The sequence below is a fragment of the Tripterygium wilfordii genome, chromosome 21 (genome assembly GCF_013401445.1).
Source record: "Tripterygium wilfordii isolate XIE 37 chromosome 21, ASM1340144v1, whole genome shotgun sequence".
Classification (NCBI taxonomy): Eukaryota; Viridiplantae; Streptophyta; class Magnoliopsida; order Celastrales; family Celastraceae; genus Tripterygium; species Tripterygium wilfordii.
In genome coordinates this window covers 16176989-16194112 of record NC_052252.1, presented here as the reverse complement: position 1 = coordinate 16194112, position 17124 = coordinate 16176989, and the positions used below count along the sequence as shown (strand labels likewise).

Below are 17124 nucleotides of genomic sequence, written 5' to 3'. Positions count from 1 at the left end.
GCATGTACCGCCCAAGTTCCTCATTTTCAGGGCACACAACCCGAATCCGATTCTCCATTGCGGGTTTCTGGGTTCAATTGAATCTCCTCATAGAGCCTTAATCATGTTAGGGTTTGATCTTGATCTGGTGGGCGAGACTCGAGAGAGTGACTGGGAGCAAATAGCAGTATGAAATGACATATTTAACCTCCATTATTGAATATTTTACACTGCTATATGTTCTTCAGTTTTTGTCAGTTTTTACTGGCAACAAACAAAGAAAGCCAGCAAAAACCTCGTTTTGCCGTTACAATGCAGCAGAAAAAATGCCGCTTCACATGTAATCCATGTCCAGATTCCCAGAACTTCAACGTTAATTTCTCTGAGAAAGAAGAAACCTAATTCAAATTCCAACCCAGACATGCAAAGTGTCACTGCTGATATTTCTCACTTCTCCTCCTATATAAAGACCAAACCAAACCCCCTCTTACACCAGACACCCAAACAAAATCAAGCAAAAAGCAGAGAAATTTCAATACAAAACATGACAATCTTGAAAACCCATTTCAGTTTTTTCTCTGTTCTTGCTCTGCTTGGGTTAATTCTGATACTCAGTGACTCTACTCTGGTCCATGGCCAACAGTGCCATGGTGACTTGCAGGGTCTAATCTCACAATGTGCTACCTATGTTTTCAGAGCCGGGCCGAAAAGGGATCCTTCGCAAGGTTGTTGCAATGTAGTCAAGACTATTGACATAGGTTGTGCCTGCAAGTACATTACAAGGGACATTGAGCAGATAATTGACATGGAGAAAGTTGTTCATGTTGCAGAGTTCTGTGGCATGTCTGTTAGTCATGGAATGAAATGTGGAAGTAAAAAATCTCAACAAAATTTAGTGTATTCTTTCTTGCACTGATGCTTAAATCTCTTGATCCTGACTTTTGATTTCTTGTTCTATGTGATGCAGCTTATACAGTCCCATGAAGAGTTGGCTAAAGAACAAAGATGATCCCCTACAACGGCAGAAGAATAAATTGGATTCTTATCATGGAAATTTTAATTTAAGTTGCAGTATTATGTAATTGAATGGGATGAATTATCAGTTGAACTGTTGAGTTGTTCACCTTCTCTGCTCAAAGATTGTGGTTTTGAATGCTCAAAGTGTCATTAAAATAAGAAAAAAGACCTAATGACAACAGTGACAATTAGTGTCAGAATCTTCAATCTTAAGAAAACAGTTGATGTTGTTGACACTTAAACTAACCTTGTTATTGTTTGCAGCAAGTGATAAGGACACTATTGATTGAATACATCCATTAATATCACAATTCACAAATACAAATTCTCTTTGTTCCTCTACTGAATTATTTTGTCTAAAGAGAGTCTAATCTCGCTCTTTTCTTTCCTTTTTTATAACCGAGATCAATAGCATACAAGCTTATTCTTTGGACATCGATATATATAGATGTAAACTTGGATCGTCAGACCCAATGCATGGCCACAAGAGTTTTGCTCCCAATAGAAATGGAACTCAAGACCTCTCGAGTCTCCTTACAGTTTGACCCTAGAAAAATTATACAACTAGACTATCACCCAAGTGATTAAAACTAATCTCACTAAACATTTGCATGTAAATAATGAATCAACACCAAACCCACCAAACTACACATATTAGGTGAAGAAAACAAAGAATTAATTTGTAGAAGATAATAAGTAATTAAACATATTTAAATGCAAGAAACTCTCCAACCATTGGTTCATAGTTATCAATCACAATATATGGTTTTTAATCTTCAATTTTATGTTTTTATATTTCACCGACCAAACATTATTATTTTCATTATTGTTATTATTTTTAAAATATCTTGTTACCATCAATCAATCACCAATAAACACGTTTTAGCTTGATTTATGAGAATCCAATTTGATTAATCCCCTGTCAAATTAAAATTAAAAGTTATAAAGACTCTCACCACCACTTTATATGTAACTTCCTAGAAACTTGAATTGTTGAAATGATTATATGCTAATTAATTATTTTTCTTTTCTTGTAGCCTTTCATAGCAATATTCATAGGAGACAAATTCGTCATATGTCACATGGAATTCAACTTTATTTTTCAAAACTATGTGATAAATAAATCAATGTTACTTGTTATTGATGTGTTTAATTAAGTATGTCAATTAATTTGCAAATGAGCCATTGGTTGAGTGACAATGACTTTGCATGTCCCTGACTGAGGTCATGGGTTCTAGTCTCATCTCCTCCGAATATTTACAAGGAGGTGTGTGGGCTTCGTCTGCCCCTACTTGGGCTTGATAGTTTGCCCCTGCGTGGGCTTGATTTGTGCCTCCTGCGTGGGGCATGTTGACACCTGTACTTTCATAGGCTTGATCTGGTGGTGTGTCTTGTGCCTCCTGCGTGGGGCTTGTTGACACCTGTACTTTCATAGGCTTGATCTGGTGGTGTGTCGTATATTGTGTTTGTACTTGTACTCAAAAAAAAAAAAAGTATGTCAATTAATTTTTGATTTGTTGATCTATAGTCCAAAAGGTAGTGCCTTAAGCCGACCACTTTTTTAGCAGAAAGTGTAGTTAATTAAAAACTTGGAACAAATAATTAAACCAGATTAGCATTAAACTAATTATCAGGATTAGTTGTTTCAATTATAGTGACTTGTGGTCCATTGAACTAAACTTGAAGCTTTAGGTAGGCAATAAATATACATATAATACTTAAAAAGAACTCTGTGAGAGTCCATGTTCAAAGTTCTTTCATTCAATTCCTCACAATCTCACGTGAGAGCTAATGATAAACTAGTATTGCTGATTAAACCATGCAAATCATGATTAACTAACGTGCATCACAACTAATAACTTTAGGTTTTAGGGGTTAAATGCGACAAAATATACTTCATAATTTATTTATTTATTTATTTTGGTGGTAAGGTAGTCTAGAATTTATAGTGGTAACATGATAGGAACAGTGAACAAGGATTGGTTGTGATCCTGAATGTAAGAAAACATTTTCTTCTCAATATTTGTTGTGGAATGATATCACTATTTTTTGGTATTAGGTAGGACATGATAAAGGTTTAGCGCTTTGAGGGATTAGTCCACACGGTTTAACTCATCCAAAAGTTATTTGGGTGATAGCTTAGTTGATAAATCTTTATAATGTCCTGAATTTGATTCTCAACGGGAGTAATATTATTCTGGTCATATGCGGGGTTTTACCTTAACTTACCATGTCGTGAGGTGGTTCGAGTTTAGTTTTAACTATCAACATAACATAAATATAGAACCCTCTTTTTTTAAGTTTTAACTAGTGTTGAGGTTGACTATGTCACCAAAAAAATTTTTTTTAGGTAAAGCCTACATGGACTAATGCTCTCTTTTTTTAACAAAATCGTATAAGTTTGTCATTTGCACTTTTAATATGAGCCTAAACATGGATCGTCAGATCCACCCGCGCAGAAGTTTCACACATAATACAGAGTAAGTTGGATCGAAATCAACACATTGTCACAAGGGTATTGCTCTTAATGGGAATCAAACTCAGGATCTCCCAAATTCATACGATTTAATCCCAGAGAGATCTACAGATTAGATTATAACCCAAATAGTTCTACATGGACTAATTCCTCCACAATCCAACCCCAACTCCCATGGGATTTCAACCCAGTAGGTCTTGAAGTCACAGAAAGAGCATGATTTCACAAATTTCATGCCTAATATATATATATATGTATATGTCAAATGATTTTCATTAGTGCATGATGTCCATCCCGTGAACAATATATGAACTGGCACACCATAATTGGCCAAACCAAATTACCAAACAACAAACAAAAAATACCTCCAACAGCTCAAACCTCCATTAGTAAACCCACAAAGAAAAAAAGAAGAGAAAAAAAAAAAATAGTGGGACCCTCCTAATAAGTAAAATAAGCAACTTTTTAAGGGTGTATGTCAAAGTAGCCGTTACACCTCCCTTCAGCGCCATTTAAATACTACCAAACTCCCCTTTCCCTTTCTCACAAGAAATCCCTGTCTCTCTTTACACATCTCCGCTCCTCTGTTTCTCCCTCTCTAAGAATCTCCCCTCTCTCTCTCATCAAGACCCCAATATGGCTGATTCGATGGATCCTCCCGGGACCCCATTATTGTCCGGAGTAATAAGTAGTAGCAGCAGTAGCAGTAGCGAGACCGATGAGAGTCCGGTGACTTCGCACCGTTTTGTGCTGCAAGATGTGAACTTTCCTCATATCCCAAGAAAGTGCTTATCTGGGTCTCAATCGTATCGATCATTGGCGGTTCTATCAGGGCATATAGGGACAGTTTCTTGCTTGGCCTTATGTGGGGAATTTATATTGAGTGCTTCACAAGGGAAGGACATAATAGTGTGGCAACAGCCCGACTTGAGATCGTTTACTAAGTTTGGACAAGGAGAGGGCTCGGTGAAGGCGCTTGTGACGGTTGGGACTAAAGTCTTTACTGCTCATCAAGATAGTAGAATTAGGGTCTGGAAGGTAACAAGAAGGTCTGAGAATGTGTTTAGGCTTGTTGATACACTTCCTACTACTAAGGATTATTTGGGGAAATTCATGAAGCAAAGCAATTATGTGCAAACAAGGCGGCACCATAAACGGCTATGGATTGAACATGCTGATAGTATTTCTTGTTTGGCTGTTAATAATGGATTTATTTATTCAGGTTCTTGGGATAAGACCCTCAAAGTTTGGAGGATATCAGATTTGAAGTGTTTGGAGTCAATTAAGGCTCATGATGATGCAATTAATGCGTTGGTGGCTTGTAAGGGAACTGTGTATTCAGCTTCTGCAGATGGAAAGATTAAAGCTTGGGGAAAAGAAGGGAAGAGCTCACACTCATTGAAGGGGATTCTTGAGGGTCATAAGGATGTTTCCATTAATGCTGTGATTGTATCTGAGGATGGAAAGTGGGTTTATGGAGGAGGATCAGATGGGTTTTTGATGGGGTGGGAGGGGAGTCTTGATCTTATTAGTTGGAAGTTTGTGAGTGAGGTTAAAGCACATAAGATGGCTGTTTTGTGTATGTGTCTAACAGGGGAGATTTTGTGCAGTGGTTCTGCTGATAAGAATATATGTATTTGGAAGAGAGAGGCTTTTGGGAAACTATCCAAGGTTGGGGTCATAAGTGGTCATGAAGGGCCAGTCAAGTGTTTACAAGCATCACCAAGTAATGTTGGTGGTGGATTCTTGCTCTACAGTGGAGGATTTGACAAGAGTCTAAGAGTTTGGTGGGTACCCAAGTACTGCACTCAAAGAGATAATTCATCTACAACAAAAGATCCAGAGGGAAATTCTATCATCTTGTGTTAGTCTAATAGTTTTGAATATTGTGAGTCATGAAAGCACTGGTTCCATTTTTTATGTGTCTGCAGTGCTCACTAGTCCAGTGTTGCAGTCTGTTTGTGTCAATAGTTGTCAAGTTGTATTGGGTGAGGTATTGAGTTATTGGTCCTATAGTTTAGAGGAACAGACAGAGAGGAGTGTGGATTTGGTTTTCATATTATCTTTCAATAGTTTTTGTGTTTCCACTCAATTGTAATGAGAGAAAAAATTAGTCTTGTGTACTTCATGATTTGCTGCAAGCCCTTCTGTGCTATCATTGTTGCTAATTGGATCGTTGTGTTCCCTAGGGACAGAGTTTACTATAATCAAGAAAGCTTTCTTCCATCCATGGACCCCCAAAAGAACATGGCAGTGCTACCTCAGAACCTGACATGGGTACCCCACCATTGTTGCAGAAGAAGAATTCTAAGTTCAATAAAGATTCCTACCCAAAACATCTATGTTAAATTTGTGGGAATACTTTTTTTCTCTTTCACAGCTTCTTAGATGAATAAACTAATGGAGCTATTCCTGATAAAATAATCAGAACAGTGCAGCCTCCTCCGTTTTGTTTGACGACCTTATACCCACTTTGAAAGTTTGAATTCCCACTGAAACAAAATGGAACAAGTTGGCTTGTATATCCTTCAAAAGAGGATGAGAAATTAACACATTCTTGTATTTCCTTCACTTTCTTTTGTGAAGGAAAATATGAAGTAAAGGAAAGAAGTAGTCCTCAAAAGAGAGAAGCCAGTTAGTTCATTGACTGTTCAACAACCTGTGTGAATGAATGCTGTAGATTACATTAACAATACATTCACTATGGCTGAACCGAGACGCTTAAGCTTTCTCAGAAAGCCTACCAAAGAAGAGAAGTAGAGAAGAAACACTTGCAACATTTCCTTGGAATATATCACGGAAAGCGCGCAAAACAACAATCTTACAGATCTCATTGTTTTTTGTCCCAACTATCCCAAATGCTAAGATGGACGTGTGCGTTCACATGATCCATATGACATCATGTGCGTCCATCTCAACATTTGGTATAACCGGCACAAAAAACATCGGAATCCTTGGCATTTTTCGAAAGCAAAAAGGCATACATACATGTATAGTGCTGCTTACCAAACAGTCTTTTTTGAACAACTCTACAACTTGCATAATACACTTTGTTTAAGAAAAAAGATCTCCAAAACAAAACCGCGTATGCCCCAGTCATCTTGAGATGCAAACCACAACCCATACTAGCTTTAGGAATTGTTTGCTGTGAACTTTTCTGACTTTTGAGGACCACTGGGATCATTTTAAGCTACTTTGTGAGAGAAGAAAAGAGATATATTGTGCATTCTACAATCATATATCTGCACACAGAGAGAGACTTGCAATTCAAGGTTTAGAACAGAAGTAATAATAAAAAACTATAAAATCATAATGCCAATAACTTGGTAAAGAATAGGTTAATATAAAGCATTCTTAACTGCAGATACTCACCCTTAGCACAAGGAAATTGCATGCACAATACAGAAGTTGATATACAAAACACAATTTTAACGCAAACTTAATTATCCTACCTTGGTGAGAGCATGAGACAAGCTATCAAGTCTTTTATACAACCAAATTGTCAAGTAGCCGTTATTTGTTAGGCGGGCCGACCCGCATGGGCCGGAAACTCAGGCCCAGCCCGCAAAGAGGTGTTGGGGCCAGGCCTAGCACAACACTTTGACCTCGATCAACGGGCTGTCAGCCTGTTTGACACTTCTAGGTAGTGGGGCCATGCAGGATGTGTCTTCTTTGGATTTGCCTAAAATCTTCGGAATTCATTTATGTCTCTCAGGAGAGGCTTGCTTTGGGTTTGACGCATTCCATGTAACAGGATTGTATGGTCCAGGAATCTGGGTGTCTGATCCTTATGGACTAACTGAAAACCAATATGTAAATCCAGCGTGAAGTGCGAAAGGCTTTGATCCATTTGCTCCAGGAGGAATAGCCTCTCATCATATTATAGCAAGGACATTGAGCATATTAGCGGGACTATTTCATCTTAGTGTCCATCCGCCCTGGAAAGGGCCGACTCTTGAGTGGATTGTCCATCATTTTATATTGATAGCTTGTTACATTTGTATGTTTAGCTAAAAACAAATTGAATCACTAAACGAGGAAAAACAATTAATCCTACATCCACACGATTTCCAATGATATTCACACAATGAGGGATGAGGTAACTCGAACTCGAGACCTCACACAAATTAATGCCATATGATTATGATTTATGAGCTACTCATTCATTTGAGAATAGTGCTTTTTTTAAAAAAAAATTTAAAATGACAAATGACATGGTGCCAAGAGCATTGAATAATTTATAGCCTTTAAACAGTCAAATGAGCGGAGATTTTTTTTTTCACAGTGAACTTGACTTGCACAGTCTCCGCTCCGATCTCTCTGTTTCTTTCGATCCACCATGCCTAACTACCACCACCACCTCCACACTCCTCTCCGTTACACTTCGCTATCGTCTTCCTTTTCATCTCAATCGTTCACTTCCAAGATCCTCCTCCTTCTAACGGTTCTCCCTCTTTCCCTTGCCGCCTTGGCCTTTGTACTACAATGGCGGGGCGGTGGCGTCACAGATCCTTCAAACGTCAACGATCGATGGGCTCCTCAGGGGTCCCTCCACGAGTTTTTCCCTGGAACGGAAACCACTTCCCCTCTCTCCTCGAAATCGACCTCATCGGATTGTTCTAGTCTAGTCCGTAGCGGTTCGGCTTCATTCCCGCATCACGATTGGAAGCTCGATTTCGGGACCAATTTGAGGCCCAAGGTGTGAGTTATTGTTGAATTTTGTGGATTTTGGTGCTGATCGGTTTTCTGAATTTTGCTTCTATATTTGTACGGTTGATAAAATATGGGTATGGGAAGGAACATAAAGTTTTCATATTTTAATGGATTTTGTGTTTACTGAAAAATCGGAAACTTATCTAGATGAGGTTGTTTTGTTGTGCTATAATGAGTTTATTAGTAGCACTCTGTCGTTGTTTGCGAGTGCAAATCGTGATAGAAAGTCATGCCTTTGGTCAAAAGTACAATGCTGAAGATCTAGGTTCATCTTCAGTAATTGAATTCTCGGATTGATAGTTTTTGTCTAATTTAGTTGCCAATGTATTGATACCTCTGTTGCCGTTAATGGTCTGCAAAATGTGTAAAGGAAAAAAGAATGCGAAAGAACATTGTAAATGCTGTAGCTAATATGTTACAATTTTTGGAAAATAAGAAGCTTATTGTTAGTAAGCTAATTAATGGTGAAACAGAGGTGATATCTAGTTCTTGTTCAAAAACAAAAGGTGATATCAAGTTCATTTTGCTTACTATGTTGCTTGAGAGGTTGATAGTTGATGTACTTTGTTAGGGAGGGGTTTACGTTCTAGTTTTGATATTCATTGTAGCGTTCCTTTGTTTTTTGTTTTTTGTTTTGGTTGTTAAAGATTCAATGTTTCCAAGTATTTCCCAGATTTGTATAATGAGGTGTAATCGATATATGTACAAGCCCATTGTTTCACAGATCCGATACATGGAGAAAGGAAAAGAATATGCTTTTTTCAATAATCTCATGAAATTGTTCTCGGAAGTGTGAATGAGTTGTCTTGTTGGTCTTATCAGCTTTGTTGATTAATTTTATCTCCAGTTCCTCACCGTTGAAAAATTTTGTTTTAAGGAGACCTGCTTTACAATTTCATTAATATTTCAATCTTAGGTTGATCATTTCTTTTGTTTTATTTTTACCATGATCAAAGCTTCTTCTTTTTTCCCGACATTTCAGTATATATTTCTTTACTGTTCCAATTAATTGCACTCTGGAATAGCTTGGCTCAAATTTTCTTGATAGAAATGATGTAGTTTACTTTTCATTGTGCAGATATGTTTCACAACAAGTACATCAGCTGGCCTGGACCAAATATTACCTTGGATGTTTTATCACAAGGTTCTTGGAGTGACGACCTTTTTCCTCTTTGTGGAAGGACAAGCTGCAACTCCTAATGTCTCTAAAGTTCTGGAATCTATTCCTGTGAGTTAATAATCATCTTCTCTCATTAATTGTGTTTTCCCTCCTTGGTGTTCGGTTTTCTAAAATTTTCTTGTTCTTTCAGGGAGTTAAGGTGATATATAGAACAAGAGAGCTGGAAGAGCAACAAGCTAAAAGGTGAGTTGATTTCATCAACTCGATGGTTACATTTGGCATAAGATACATTTTTCTCATTTTGGTCTTCTGTTTTATGGGATTTCATTTGACAGTCGTATCTGGAATGAGACATGGCTATCAAGTTTCTTTTACAAACCATGCAATTATGAGCTATTTGTGAAGCAATCTCTCAACATGGAGATGGCTATCATCATGGCAAGGGTATACTGTGTGAACTATCTTCTCTCTTTATCGTGATATACAGATCATTTAACTGACTGTTAAATCAGTCTTGATATTGATTTGATGGATGTATTTCCTTGCTATTAAAATTTTTTAGGATGCAGGCATGGATTGGATACTTCATGTTGATACAGATGAGTTAATACACCCTGCTGGTGCTCGTGAGTATTCTTTGAGGCAATTGCTGCTTGATGTGCCAGAGAATGTGGATATGGTTGTATTTCCAAACTATGTGAGTGGTGTTATTTAAGTTAAGTACTTTGCTAGAGATGATAATATGATATCAATAAGGGCAACTATAGATGCTTGATCGTGTTTGTCTTGGTATGGTGTGCCTTGGATATGCAAAAATAATGTTATAATTTTATTGTTTAGGAAAGCAGTGTCGAACGAGATGATATCAAGGATCCCTTTGGAGAGGTAAATCCATCAAGTTGTCTGCCTTAATGTCTTTGCAATAGACTAATACGTCAACTGTGTTTTTGTTCTTCATTAATGTTAGAAAGACTTTGTGAAATGTTATAATTTTAATGAAGTTGGATTATGTAACGCCTAGTTTCCAGGACTGATGCCATGTCATAAAATCTGTCATTGTGCTCTTTTTTGTTTGTTATCACTTCTTAATTTTTGTTTGTTAACAAGCAACTATTGTTTCCCTTCTCAAATCAATTTGCAAAAAATCTGTCATTGTACGCTTCATTGTTTGTCATCACCAAAGATTTAGTCTTATAGAATGTTGAATCAGCTACATGCCCCATTAAATGGGTTTCCTACATTAATCACGCTTGGCTTAAATTAAAAAAAAAAAAAAATTATCTTAGATTGAGAAATTTTCAGAATTTATTTTTCTGCTATTTAGGAAGATCCTTGTCTTAACATTATTGCATGTGTGAGGGGGCTAGTCAGATTATTTGTATTGATATCTATAGTGACAGGTATCAATGTTCAAGAGAAACTACGACCATCTACCAAAAGATACATATTTTGGCATGTACAAAGAAGCTACCCGTGGCAATCCTAACTATTTCTTGACTTACGGAAATGGGAAATCAGCCGCTAGAATTCAAGATCATCTTCGCCCTAATGGTGCACACAGATGGCACAATTATATGAAATCGCCAAAGTATGGTAAATTCTATGTCATGCATTTACAACTTTGTTTTCCCCCCTTTTAATAATTGGGTAAACATTTTTTGTTCAATTCTAGATATCTGCTTTGCAAAAGTTGTTTTCCTTTTACCCAGCTAAACATGCATGCAACACAGACACGAGACATAATTATTTTTCCTTCACATGAAGGTCTTTTTTTATTACATTGTTGTTTTTGAATTGTACCAAGAAGCATAGTGGTGATTGATTTGGCTTTTTGACTATTTTATTTTGTGTAATTTTTTTAGTGAGGTTAGATTGGAAGAGGCTGCTGTTCTACACTACACGTATGCCAAATTTTCAGACTTGACATCCAGACGTAATCGATGCGGTTGCAAGCCTACAAAGGAGGATGTTAAAAGGTGTTTTATGTTGGAATTTGACAGATCTGTGAGTTCAGTTCCTTATTCTTTTTTTTCTTTTTCTTGTCACTACTTTTTCTTGATAAAATTTTGAATGAGTGGGGTAGGTGGAAGGAGCAAGAAATAGAATTATGGGAGACCTGATGAGCAGTTGGGCAATATTACTTGGGACTTCAGCTCGCTATTTTGTTTCTATGAAGCAAAGACTCATTGCTGTCCGTAGAGGTTGAAAATTACTCTCAAGAACCCAAACCAGAGAATGGCTAGAAAGGAAATGTATCTAGCCAGTGAGAATAATTTGAATGCTAGAGTAAATTCTATAACAACAACTAGAATGTGGCAAAAAAGTGTCCATGATTGTCACATGAGGCATTCAAAGTTACTGCTTGTGAGTTGTGATGTCCTTGCATCACGTTCAATGACTAAGTTCCCATCTTTGGGAAATATCAGATTATGACTTCTTGTATCTCTGGAAGGTTTTAAGCTATTATGGTCAATGCAAATGGTGGTGCTTCAGGCTTTTTGTCGACAAAGAACCAGTACTTTCGTTATATGGAATGATATCTTAATGGGGTCAACTATGCCCCAATCCTAATTAAATTTTATGTTCAGGAGTTAAGACAACGTATATGACTGGATATGAAAAAAGTTTAGAATGATGGAACACATTTGTTTTGATGTTTATTGTCTCAAGTTGATAGCATGATAAAGGGGTGTTATGTTTGTAGTTGTGTCAAGTTTGGTTGCCTGGTGTCCACTTATATTGGATTTTATTTCGAGCTGACAACCTTTGCATCATATGACATTTTACAGGCTTTCATAATTGCTTCAACTGCAACCGAGAAGGAAATGCTAAACTGGTAAATGCTCAACATTCTGATATTTTGCCTGTGTCATTTTCTGTTTTGAGTCCATTTGGAGCTCATAAATTGTAGCTCTAAGTATAGATAGAGATATCTTATAGCATTTTGTCTTCTTGTTTTTTGGTTGTTATCATTGTAGTATGGCGAATAACTGGAATTTTGCCTCTGCTTCTGTTTTAGGTATCAAGAGCACGTAGTGTGGGCTGACAAGGATTTAAACATTAGACTGCTTAGGAAAGGCGTTTTAACTCGCATATATTCTCCTATGGTAAGTGGAGAGTTAGAACCCGTAACAGTGTTTGACATAGTAAAACCCATTCTTCTCGATCTGTTTATGTATGTCAACAAAGAGTTTATCTCAAGAAATGTAGACTTGTGAAGGGGTAGTGTCTAAAGGCTCTGCATGATTTATGAATACTGGAAAACTGAGATTTAAGGATATACTTTCGTCTTATTTTGCTTATTATTCTTTTGTATGTTTCAGGTCATAATACAAGGTTTAAGGGAGTCTGGCGTTTTCAGCTCTGTAATTGCTTCTGCCCCGAAAACCCTTTCAAAAGACAATTTCTTAGCATCTGTAAACGGTAGCAACTCATCAAGAGCCGTTGCTTCGAAGTCCCTACCTTCAAGAAAGATGGGCAGAAATAATCAGGCAACTACCAGAAAGGTCTTGGATATCGAAGTCGTTGCATCTCCTGAAGTAGCCGTGCCACCATTATCTCCGCCAGGCATTGTTGAAGATCAGCTCAGCCTCCAATTGTGATGATTAATATCCTTGTTTTATTGCTCTTGCTACTCGTTCTTGTATCATATATAGTTCCCCACCTGGTCAGAATTCATGGGATGCGAAGAATCATCAGCGACTGCAAGAGAGAGAGAGTGCAAGAAGAGCAGGTCAATGTAGTTTTTTGCTGTCTATTCGATTATTCCCGATCATAGCCCAAGCGCATTTGTATATCTGGACGAGTTATATACCATATCCTGTCTTCAATACTGGAAATGTTGGACCTGGAATTCTCATGTATGAACAGCTCTATTATCTTTCCAGATTATATGAAACTCTCTTTACATACTTCTCTGTAGCTGTCATATTAGGTAATATTTATTTCTCATTAAGACGTGAAAAGTAATCAATCTTAACTTTGGAAAGAACTGTATCCACCTTTAACGAACTCTACAAGCAACAAAGTCACAAAATCATCAAAAACCAGAGACATCTTCAACCAGATTTCTATGAGCATAATTTGCTGACTACAACTTTACCCTGTCCCTCTGGATATCTCCGTTACCAACGAGTAAAACAAGCATGAAGTCTCCTAAGAGGTTGAGCAATACATATTCAAGCTGAATTCTTGTAACCATCCGACCGGAAGCAATACCATTATGGCATTATTCTCAAGCAGTGGCCCACCGGAGATTTACAAGTTGGAGTCGATTGCCTTCAAAGGATGAAGCCAGCATTATAGAGCTTGCTTAGACGATAGGCAGGGATAATGTTGCCAAGCCGGTTAAGTTCATCAATCATACATTTTCTGCTGATTTCCAGTGCAATTATTGGCTCGAGAGACGGACACCAAGAAGGCAAAACCCATGATTCCCAGCCGTCATATCCAAACACTCCATCATCCCATCATATTCTTCAAGTGCATTGTTTCAGTTGCTGAAGCTTCCTTCAAGTGATAAAGATATTCCTGCATATACAGAAGTTAGATTGATAGTAATCCTCGCTAAAAAAGACTTACTTGCAAGTCTTGGCTTAAACGAACCGAAAAAGAACTTCAATGATGCATAAAAGAAACAATGAAAAGCTCACAAGCCAAGTGGTCTTTCAAGATTGTTTGTAATATATTGACAATTTCTCATGCTTCTTCAATTTTTCCTCTGCCACATACAAAAACAGCCTAATGCATGCTACAGAAAAGTGAACAATGAGGCCAGTTCAGTCAACTGAGAACCACAAAATAAAAGAGATTGCTCCTTATCAGAAGATGAAAACGAACATAAAGGTTTTCAGTCACCTTAAGTAGCCAAGTTTTATACTCAGGTGTACAGGTTTGTCACACGTCAGTCATCCATATCCACTGACAAGTGTCTTAGCAACATTACTATGCAAAAGCTATATGTTCAGCTGTTCGTGTCTGTAGATATGAACCTATACTTGTTGAAAAAAAGGATAACAAAGGTTTATATGACTTTGTGAGGTCAACAGCAAGTCCATCAAACTTGCTCTCTCTCAAAGAGGATCAGCTATTTCAACAAGATCAGTACCTAGCTTCATATTATGAACCTGACAGCAGTGTAGAACCCTTTGCTTTCAACTTGGATTCCAGATGAAAGAACTTCAATCCTGAAAGCACCAAATCTGCAGTCTTCTTCTTCATGTGTTCAATCAATATTTCGTCATAAACAATTGAATTGGCTTCTGTCAACAGTTTGCGCTCTCTCAAATTTGCAAAAACCTTCCTTGCCTCCTCCAATGTCCCATGCTTACACATGCCAGATATAACAGCAGAGTATATAATTTCATTAGGGGGACAACCCTCCTGCATCATTTCATTTAGCACTTCAATCACCTTCTCAGCATCACCTGATCTACATACATGGAGAAGCGTAAGAGTGTACTTGAATTCCATGGGCCCACTAGCAACATTGGCTAGACAGTCACGAACTAGCATTATAGCCTCATCAATCTCTCCAATTTGGCAGAGGCCTTTGGCAAGAAAACAATAGGCAGAAATGGAGGGAATGCAGGACATCTCAATAATTTTGTTATGACACACACAAGCCTCTTGAATATCCTCTTCATCGACTAAACAAGTGATCGCAATACTGTAAGTGGACGAGTCAAGTTCAAGATTCAAATCCTTCATTTCATGAAATAGCGATAAAGCCTTTTTAATCTCCCCAGTCTCGTGGAGAGCTTCCATGAGAGTATTGTAGATTGGAGTGCTACTATAACCGTTCCCTTTCAAATTTTCAAATACTTCTAAAGCCATTGTAACTCTGTTTTTTTTCTTAACCAAAATAGAGAAGAACTTGGAAAGATCATCAAGAACAGAAAATCCCACCTTCTCCATTTGCACAAGCAACTTCAAAAAATCGTTCATTCTTCCCATCACTGCATAAGACACCAAGATGGGATTCACTGTAACAAAATCGGGCTCAAGATCCTCTTGAACTGTAACTTGAAAAAGCTTTTGAGCCTTATCAACCTGCTTAACATTACATAAACCTTCAATAATTGAGTTATATATACCCAAATCAGCCCTATACCCAGAATCCACCATATCTTTCAACAAGTCACAAGCCGGCCCAACCTTCCCATCTGCTACAAATGCATCAACCAAAACCCCATAGATTGCCCTATCAATCAAAAACCCTTTCTCCTTCATCTCCTTAAAAAACTCATACCCCTTTTCGACCATCCTATTTTTACACAATCCAGTCACCAAAGTTGCATATGCCATCACATCAGGCTCGATATAATCCCTCTTCATTTCTTCCCAAACACGTAAACAAGCATCCAAATTCCCTTCAGAAACCAACACCCTGATCATAGCTGTGTATGCAAAAACATCAGGTTTACACAAATTCCCCCTCATTCTCTCCAAAATCTGCGACATTTCCTCAATACGCCCTGCCTTACACAGCCCCTTAATCAAAATCATGTATGTAACACTCTCCTCAACCAGTCCATCAGTCCTTAAATCTTCATACACTGATAAAGCTAAATCTAAATGACCCGTTTTGACTAAAGCATCGATTACCCTATTATACAAAAAAAGACGAGGCTTGACATCAAATTTCTTCATCTTCTGATAAATGTAATACACTCTGTGCCCTCTATTCGAATCAGAATGCATTCTGATCAAAATCTCAAACTGCTTCTCTGTCGGTGGCTTCCCCTGTGAATCCATCAGTTCAGGGACCTGATCGGCGGCGCGAAACAAGGAATTTCGATTCAAGCAGTAAGCAAAAGCATTATAAGCTGCAAAGTCATGTTTGTAACCCTTCTGCTTGCCTGCCCAATGAAAGAACTTGGAGGCTATGGTGGGGCTATTTTCCGCTTTTAACACCTCGGCGACCAGTTTCGGGGTTACGCGACGGAGTTTGCGGAGCTCGGATACAACTGGCGGGCCCCACTGATGGCGATTCTTGCGGAAGGCGTCGACGATAAAGCGCGCAATTGGAGAGAGACGTTCTTGAGAGTGAAGTGTTGGTGGTAGTGGTTTTGACGGGGATTGGGATTGCGAGAGGGGGTGCGGTTGCGGGTCCCATTTCTGGAGATCAAAGGGCTCGAATTTTGTGTTGTCGGGTTTGGTTGGCTTCGCCGGGAGAGACTGGCGGTTGGTGAAGAGCCCACCACGGACGGTGGGGCGGTTCTGGGAGGGTTTACGATGGCCGTAGAAGAAGTATGGTTTGATGGGTTTTACCGGTGGAGATTGAGGGGGCATCTTGGTAGTTTTCGCGTGCGCTATCACACTTTCATTCCCTAGTTCTGCTGCTTGCTTTCTGCACTCTCAGTTTCACACTTCCAGTTTTTCACTTTTTCTGTCGTCCATCGACGTCGTTTTGAGATATCAAAAATTCAAAATCAAGGTTTTGAAAACCGGATTATTACCGAAGGATACGACAGGCCCATGGGCTTGGCAACTCTCATATAAGGCCCATGATCTCAATAAGCAAGCGTAGGCCCAGAATTCCACCCACCTCCGCGTCCACGTGCGTTCTCTCTCTAAACATTATTGTACTTTCCCTGACTAAAAGCTTTCGGTCTTTCCGATGACTTGAGCGTCGGAGCTTACCGGCCGGCGTCAAGTTTTCATCCGACGGTTCTCCTTGTTATTTGCAGGTTGTTGGTGGAATTGATCAGCATTACATTGGATTGTAAATTATCGCGTCTACACTAAAGAGCTCTCTTTGTTTCCCGGATCTGGAGATGGGAGTTCGTGTCCAGAAATCTCTAATAGATATTGACAA

The 17124-nt window shown here is 38.4% G+C and overlaps 4 protein-coding genes across 7 annotated transcripts; 3 read left to right on the top strand and 1 right to left on the bottom strand.

Annotated features, from left to right (window-relative positions):
- Positions 1-282: 282 nt before the first annotated feature.
- LOC119988292 lies at positions 283-1071 on the top strand. Its single transcript, XM_038833272.1, has 2 exons — positions 283-851; positions 947-1071. The coding sequence occupies exons 1-2, from the start codon at positions 401-403 to the stop codon at positions 961-963; spliced, it is 468 nt and encodes a 155-aa protein (XP_038689200.1). The 5' UTR covers positions 283-400; the 3' UTR covers positions 964-1071.
- Positions 1072-4009: 2938 nt separating this feature from the next.
- LOC119989346 (protein JINGUBANG) lies at positions 4010-5600 on the top strand. The gene has a single exon (XM_038834796.1). The coding sequence runs from the start codon at positions 4109-4111 to the stop codon at positions 5339-5341; it is 1233 nt and encodes a 410-aa protein (XP_038690724.1). The 5' UTR covers positions 4010-4108; the 3' UTR covers positions 5342-5600.
- A 2141-nt stretch (positions 5601-7741) lies between these two features.
- LOC119989345 (glycosyltransferase-like KOBITO 1) lies at positions 7742-13216 on the top strand. Its single transcript, XM_038834795.1, has 11 exons — positions 7742-8171; positions 9264-9413; positions 9496-9548; positions 9641-9749; positions 9868-10002; positions 10146-10190; positions 10706-10893; positions 11168-11309; positions 12095-12141; positions 12325-12412; positions 12629-13216. The coding sequence occupies exons 1-11, from the start codon at positions 7812-7814 to the stop codon at positions 12905-12907; spliced, it is 1596 nt and encodes a 531-aa protein (XP_038690723.1). The 5' UTR covers positions 7742-7811; the 3' UTR covers positions 12908-13216.
- Positions 13217-13235: 19 nt separating this feature from the next.
- LOC119989344 (pentatricopeptide repeat-containing protein At4g20740) lies at positions 13236-17078 on the bottom strand. 4 transcript variants are annotated; one of them, XR_005465794.1, is made up of 3 exons: positions 14413-17078; positions 14163-14296; positions 13236-13835 (listed from the first exon to the last, which is right to left on the bottom strand). XR_005465794.1 is itself a non-coding variant. In XM_038834793.1 (2 exons), exon 1 carries the CDS (start codon positions 16596-16598, stop codon positions 14424-14426), a length of 2175 nt encoding a protein of 724 aa, XP_038690721.1. In that variant the 5' UTR covers positions 16599-17078; the 3' UTR covers positions 13236-13835; positions 14413-14423. The 4 variants fall into 4 exon arrangements, 1 of the variants encoding a protein (XP_038690721.1); XR_005465793.1 differs by having other exon boundaries at positions 13958-17078; XR_005465792.1 differs by having other exon boundaries at positions 14163-17078.
- Positions 17079-17124: the final 46 nt, after the last annotated feature.

Bases quoted from the DNA above. Each gene is read 5' to 3' on its own strand.
- LOC119989344 (XM_038834793.1), bottom strand. From the start codon at position 16,598: ATGCCCCCTCAATCTCCACCGGTAAAACCCATCAAACCATACTTCTTC.
- LOC119989346 (XM_038834796.1), top strand. From the start codon at position 4,109: ATGGCTGATTCGATGGATCCTCCCGGGACCCCATTATTGTCCGGAGTA.
- LOC119988292 (XM_038833272.1), top strand. From the start codon at position 401: ATGCAAAGTGTCACTGCTGATATTTCTCACTTCTCCTCCTATATAAAG.
- LOC119989345 (XM_038834795.1), top strand. From the start codon at position 7,812: ATGCCTAACTACCACCACCACCTCCACACTCCTCTCCGTTACACTTCG. The intron at 9,750-9,867 runs GTATACTGTGTG...AAAATTTTTTAG, and splicing joins TGGCTATCATCATGGCAAGG to GATGCAGGCATGGATTGGAT. The intron at 10,191-10,705 runs GTAAATCCATCA...CTATAGTGACAG, and splicing joins TCAAGGATCCCTTTGGAGAG to GTATCAATGTTCAAGAGAAA.